This window comes from Triticum dicoccoides, chromosome 6B, assembly GCF_002162155.2.
Source record: "Triticum dicoccoides isolate Atlit2015 ecotype Zavitan chromosome 6B, WEW_v2.0, whole genome shotgun sequence".
In the NCBI taxonomy this organism is placed as follows: domain Eukaryota; kingdom Viridiplantae; phylum Streptophyta; class Magnoliopsida; order Poales; family Poaceae; genus Triticum; species Triticum dicoccoides.
The window spans coordinates 86,916,653-86,923,564 of NC_041391.1; the positions used below are offsets into that span (position 1 = coordinate 86,916,653).

The 6,912-nt window shown below is 42.6% G+C and overlaps 1 protein-coding gene across 1 annotated transcript; it reads right to left on the reverse strand.

Moving 5' to 3' along the window:
- Positions 1 to 1,841: 1,841 nt before the first annotated feature.
- LOC119321993 lies at positions 1,842 to 6,686 on the reverse strand. The gene is made up of 3 exons (XM_037595491.1): positions 5,716 to 6,686; positions 4,230 to 4,318; positions 1,842 to 2,159 (listed from the first exon to the last, which is right to left on the reverse strand). The coding sequence occupies exons 1-2, from the start codon at positions 6,185 to 6,187 to the stop codon at positions 4,245 to 4,247; spliced, it is 546 nt and encodes a 181-aa protein (XP_037451388.1). The 5' UTR covers positions 6,188 to 6,686; the 3' UTR covers positions 1,842 to 2,159; positions 4,230 to 4,244.
- Positions 6,687 to 6,912: the final 226 nt, after the last annotated feature.

Below are 6,912 nucleotides of genomic sequence, written 5' to 3' on the forward strand. Positions count from 1 at the left end.
CAAACATCGCCGCACCAATGTCCTACTCCATCGCCTGCACCCACAAGTGAAGTCACCACATCAGATGTGCAGTTCCAGTCTATCTTGTCTGTGCAAGCCGGGTTGGTGGAGGAAACCGAGTTGCTTCGCACTGAGCTTCATGATTGTCTTGCGCGAGTTGGATGTTTTGGGGAGAGCGGAGGCCGCACTTGCCAAACTAGAGGTTGTGCCAGTTTATGTATTTGATGCCTGAGCCTCATATTGGGTCTTCAGTTGGGGAGGAAGCAAGCCTCTATGGACATTTCGTCCCTCGTGCTACATCACGTCCGTCATCGAGGCCTGTGCTGCTGACTGCCTCTGGAAGTGCAGTCATCGGCGAGGTCGTGGCTCCAGTGCTGCAGATTATGCCTGAGCTGCAGGAGCATTTTGGCGAGCCCACTTCACCTCTTTCAATGGTGCTTTCGAAGGAGATGGGCAGGTGATGTCTGTGGGTGACGAGGTTGATGAGGTAGGTGCTTTGGCACCTAATTTCGAGGCGCGACTACATGGCTCGCCTCTGCCATGTGGGCAACTGGAGGTGCCAGAGTCCATCATGTCGGTAGTACCTGTGAGGTGATGTTTTTGCAGTGGTATCTATAAGGGACAAGGTGGCGTCTGTGGGTGCCGATGCCGATGAGGTAGGTGCTTTGGCATCTCATTCTGAGGCGCTGAAGTCCATCCGGTCGCCCGTATTGGACCGTGAAGGTATGTTGGCACGTATTGACGAGGTGGTCTTCAAGAAAAAGCTTTGCCGCTTGCTCACCTCCTTGGAGGTAGCTAGCCCTGGGTCTGGCAAGGAGATTACATGCCTCCTAGCGGAGAAGGCTTCTACAGGCAAAATCAAGAAGGTGAAGAAGGCTCGCAGGAGCATAGACAAGAGGAGTGATGGCGCGGCTGCTTAATGAATGATATCCAGTCTCTTCGACCACCATCTCCGATTGGCTCGTCTCTGTGGATTCGGTGGTATCCGTTGTCTTCGACCTTGATTTTGTTGAGGGTTTCTTAGCGACGTAGAAGCGCGAGGGATTGTGGTCGTTTCATGTTATGTGTGTTTCTCCGATTGACCGTGGGGTCGTGGAGTTTCTTTCTTAGCGAGTAGTCTGCATGTGGTCTATATGTATCGGTTTTCGTCCGGTTTTCCGTTAATTGACTAGGCAATTCTCTTCTTCTTAATTAATCGATGAGGCAAATCTTTTGCCTCCGTTTCGGGGGAAAAAAAGTATCTGATGTTTACTTGCTGATTTGATTTTCGCATGCGTGTTGTCCATGTTTAGGAAGGTCAACCTGTACGTTCGGCCCGTATGCTTTTTCTAGCCATAGGAAGGAAACTTTTCTGTAAATTTCTTGCTAGGTGCCAATTGAAGTTTGGCTAATGATCCTCAACAGCTAGTCTGGGGGAGCAAATGATACAATAATGTTCATCATGTGTCTCTCGGCTGCTGCTGGAACATGCTGCGGTTGCCTACTAGTTGATCTGTCAGTAAAGGTTGAATTTAGTGAAATGAAATTAACTGCATCCCTGTACAAATTTGCAAATAATTTTACTAACGGCACTGTATTGGGCCAATTAAGGACCTGGAAATAGTGTTGGCTTTTCAGCAGGATCCTCTTGTATACTGCCTCATAACCTGATTTCAACATTACTACCACTAGATAAGCAGTACTCCCTCCGTTCCTAAATATTTGTTTTTCTAGACATTTCAAATGGACTATAACATACGGATGTATGTAGACATATTTAGAGTGTAGATTCACTCATTTTGCATCGTATGTAGTCATTTGTAGAAATGTCTAGAAAGACAAATATTTGGGAACGTAGGGAGTAATTCTGAAATATCTTTGTTGCTTTCAAAACCTTTTGTTTTCAACATTTTTTGTCCGATTTTTGTCATTCTATATGGGGTACCCACACTCTTACATAAGAGAGGCTTGAGATACTGAATGTACGGGCAATTCCGATGGAATTGATCGCATTTCTCTGCTGGCCATACATGAAAGAATCAGCAGGAAACATGATGTTGGCTTGCTGTACATAGCAGTTTTTGTACTTTCTTCTGCCTATGGTCTGTGGTATGAGTGCCTAGTGCCTACACAACACTGAAGAACCTACAGCAAGCAAGCCATTTCTGCATCTCAGATACCTGCAGAGCAACCAATGTCATCAGTCAAACCAATTTGTAATAATCATTCATTGAAAAGCCATTCAAATACTCCCTCTGTTCCTAAATATAAGTTTTATTAGTGATTCCAATGTGGACTACATGCAGAGCAAAATGAGTGAAACTACACTCTAAAATATGTCTATATACATCCGTATGTAGTCCTTATTGAAATCTCTAAAATGATTTATATTTAGGAGCGGAGGGAGGAGTGGACATTATCTTCATCACTATGGAAATTGCGCCAAAAGCTCAAGAGTTGAATCATCTCACATATTGGACAAAACCAACATTATAAACACTTAAACAGAGAACATCAATAAGACGACAACCAATTTGTCGTGACACACCTTTCAAATTCTATTGTTAATGTTGACACATTGAGAACTTCCTTGCTCTTATCTAAGTAGAAGCTACATGATTAGCTAGCTTACCAACATGGGCATGTAGGTCATGGAGTAAAACTGAAACATCAAGGTTTCTAGCTCATATATGTTGATACTTGATACTCTCTTAGTTCAAATAGAAATCAATTTTAAAAACCTCCGCACAGCATAAAAAACAAAATGTTAAGCATACCTTTAATGATAATATGATACTCCCTCCGCGCTAAAGTTAAGACACCTATTTTAGGATGGAGGGAGTATGAAATATCAAAACTGTAGTTTGTCTCTAAAGCAGTTTTGGTGGTGAATCTATCCATGTAAATTTTCAGAAGGTGTTCAGTACAAATATGTAAACATCTATGGTAACTAAAATACTACCTCCGTCCCATATTAATTGTCGCTCAAACGGATGTATCCAGACGTATTTCAATGCTAGATACATCCATTTAAGCAAAAAATTAATATGGGACGAAGGGTGAAATTAGACTAATTACAAACTATTGCAGCATCTAGTTTCAATATATAACGGGCTAATGGCCAAATGATAAACTACATATGCGACAGTTAGAATACCAAACTTAGATGTGCTGAGAAAATATTTAAGCAAACTTCCTAAGAATAGAACAATTGTGCATCAGACTTTAATAACACCAAGCAAAACTGTAAATATTAGTAAATCTGATGTGGACATGCTCTTCGAGTACTGTGACACAATCCAGAATGTAGTACTCAGCATTAATTATTATAAGAATACCATGTGAGCGGCAATGTGGAACAGCATAGCTATAAGCCCAAATAACTAAAGGAAAGTCGAAGCCAAATGCTCTAGCGTTGTTGGTTATCAATTATATATACTCCCTTTGCCTCATAATATAAGATGTTATTACAACTAATATACTTATATATTATAGGACGGAGGGAGTACTTGATAGATTCGTAACCGCGTAAAATATATCTTAGACAATGTGGCACCCAGTATAAGTACGACCAGAAAATTCCACGAAGCACAGTAAAGGGATTATTTCTGTTATCATTATGTTACTACTTAGCATGAAAACATTCTTCTCTGAGCAGGGACAAACAAATCCACAAATAGGGAATGGGGAAGGGTCCGAGCACTGAAAAAAATAGCACACTATAGTGTTTTGAGAATTGTCTCGCTAAATAAATCTGTGTACAAAGTCTCGCTAACAGCACGCTAATAATGTATTTTAAAGGCTGGCGCTATTTTGCTATAGCCCGCTATTTTTTTCCTTGGTTCCAAGTCATCAGTCATCTGAGAAGTATGCTTGCACTATTAGAAGGAACTGGAGGAATACTAAGCAGGAAGAAAACTGGCAACTAGACAATATAACAGAAGCGAGGGCATGCGAAAGAGCACATTCAGTAGGGGGGAGAGAACATCAGTAAATAGAAGAGAAGGTAGCTGGGTTAAGGCATGATGAAGAGAATGGAAAGCTGCAGAGGTAGGAATGAGGACTCAAGGCCTAGAGAAAAGATCCAAGATGCAGCCTACCATGCAAGCATGATGGGTGCAGCAAGGTGAGCAATAGCTTAGCAAAAGATCAGAGTGAATTTTGACGTGCTCTCTTGCAATTGCCTTGAGAAATGTCAGTAAAAAGGAAAGCAATATTACAATAAACTTGCATGCAGAAGAGAAGCTTACCTGGTCAGCGTCATCTTACGCATGTCTGACCAGACAGTTATCTTGCATGTTGTGCAAAAGTTCAGCTCCATCACGTTCACCGCTAATATCTGTTTTTGAAATGGATAAGTCAAACAACCAATGTCATTCCAATAGAAAGCCAACTAGATATGAGAAGGCATCAGAGGGATATTCAGCTGAATTTTGAATTAGGGTTTCATTGAGAAATGGACCAGGTAGGTTTCTTCTTGTTGCTCCAAAATATTCAGCTAAACTCAAAGGTGTAATTTTAGAGAAAAGAAGACAGGTCTCGTGCAACGTTAGGAATAGATAGACAAAACCACACTATTGTCAAATACAAAGAATATCCCTCAAAAGAGTATGTAGTTGTACTCATTAACATCATAAAAATGAAGAACATGGACACTCAGACTATTAGCTAATCAGAAGAAAGAAGTTAGCTAGAGTTAATTATTCTTAAGCTCATCTCATGCTATATAATTTTTTTGTAAAATATGCTCATGTTAACAATTCCTACCAACAGAAGTGACCATGACAATTCAGATTTAGATTATCTATATCCAAATTTGACATGAAAATGTGAAATGAACTTAGCTTATTATAAAATCCTAGTGCAAATGGACTTGATACTCACAAAAGGTTTCTCTCCAAGTGATAAACCGAACAATTGTTTCATAGAATTTAAAGCAAGTCATTGTTACTGATTTACAATTATCAGAATATCAGCATAGATAACAATATTTAATGACATAAATATAACTAGCTTTAAGCTTCCAATTGTATGTATTGAGCTATATATTTAACATTTTAATTTGTTCATTCTAGTTCAAGTTGTCTTCAAATTGCAACTGTTATATAGCTCATTGTATAAAAAACCCGACACCGCAGCTATGCACTAGCAGTCTGGCACTCCATATACAGCTCTTGCATATGTGAATATGTAGGGAAAAATGACATTTAGTTCAATTGTTATACCAAGTACTTGGCAATCTTGGTATTAATTGTTGTATTGCATGGACATTCCTACAATAAAGTGGTAGAGACAGTTGGCTAGACTTGAACGACATAGTCCAACAATAGTAAACTAGTAATGATAATGTGAGAATATTAGAAACAACATCGCTACATATTTTTTGACAAACTCAGTCTATCAAAGAGACCACAGTACAGTAGAACATTGACAACCCATCGTCTCAGTTCAGAAAAAAGAACCGGTGACATAAATTAGCTAAATACCACTTGCAGGTATTTTCCAGCTCAGAACTATTACATAAAACACCAGCACGCACTTGACACGAAACGCTGCAAAGGTGCAGAACAATATTGCTATATGTTGAATAGATCATTGAGCAACAAATGAAATAATTGATACGAGCCAACATAAAATTGTTGGATTAATACGGAAGGATGTGAACAGCATTTCGTCAACCACTCATCGAAAACCGACTTGTTTCTGTTATAGGCACAGTGTAAGGGATGCTATTACCTGCAGTGTAGACACTTTCGAATGGATGATAGTGAGACAAGTAGTTGGTTTTGGAAAGTTTCTTGAACTGCAATGACTTAAGCTGGACCATGAAGACGCCGACTTTTGTCAACAGGAAGAACGCAATATTGTCCTCGGCAAACCCTATTATCAGTTGGGGCCCTCCATCATCTGGTTTGAGGGAAAGTAGCTTGTCCAATTCAATGGTTGTTCTCAGCACCCATGAAACAACACCATCACAATTTTTCTCCATATTCCATAATTGGGCATTGAAGTCCCATGAGGAAATGAGGAAAGAAAGGACACCACCCTCCACTCGCATAAATGAGAAATGGCAAGCATTAGTGGCGTACAAGTCCACTGGCATATGTATCAAAGTTAAGCTCTGCTTATCCAAATCAAACTCAAGTATGCGTGGACTCTCACCAATAAGAACCCAATAAAGGCAATTCCCAACCAGGACACAAGCCATGCCCGTATAAGCCGACCGAGCCTCGTATGGAAGCAGTGTCGAGAGCAGATTGCCCCATATGCCCGTCTCCGAGGAGTAAATGCAGGCGATTGCTCGTGGATGTTGTTCTTTGTATGTGCCTATCAATACCACTTGGAAGTGGTGGGCGTCCCCGTCAGCCCGGAGCACCGCCCCGGTTGTCCGTCTCCCCGTCACCACACAAAAGCTCGGAGGAACGGCTATGCGGTGCTGGTCGCCGCTGATGGGGTCCCACACCAGGACCTGGTTGTGCTTCAGGAGGAAGATGAGGACGAGGCCATGGCGGCAGTTGAGGAGGCTGAAGCCGCCGACGTCGTCGCACTGCAAGGAGAATCGCCCGACGGGGACACGATTGGGGGGGTCGAGAGCTGGTACGAAGGATATAGATAACGCCTTCTCAACGAAGGAACCGAGGATGGGAGGGCTGCGGCGGTGGTGGCGGCGGAAGCGGTGGAGGAATCGGGGGCCAGAGACGAGGCCTCGCCAGCGTTAGCAGACGAGGGAGGCGCGCGGGAGGGAGGAGGGCTGAGGGGGGAGGCGGAGGAGGATCTCGGAGAGCAAGTCATCGTCGTCCAGCGGCAGCACCGCCGGAGAGTGGGGGTGGCGGCGGAGGCTGGCCGTCATCTCGACCTCACGGAACGGATGTGGTGGGGGTGGAGCGGAGCAAACGGCAGTGCAAGTCGAAGAGGTCGGGGGCCCAATACTGG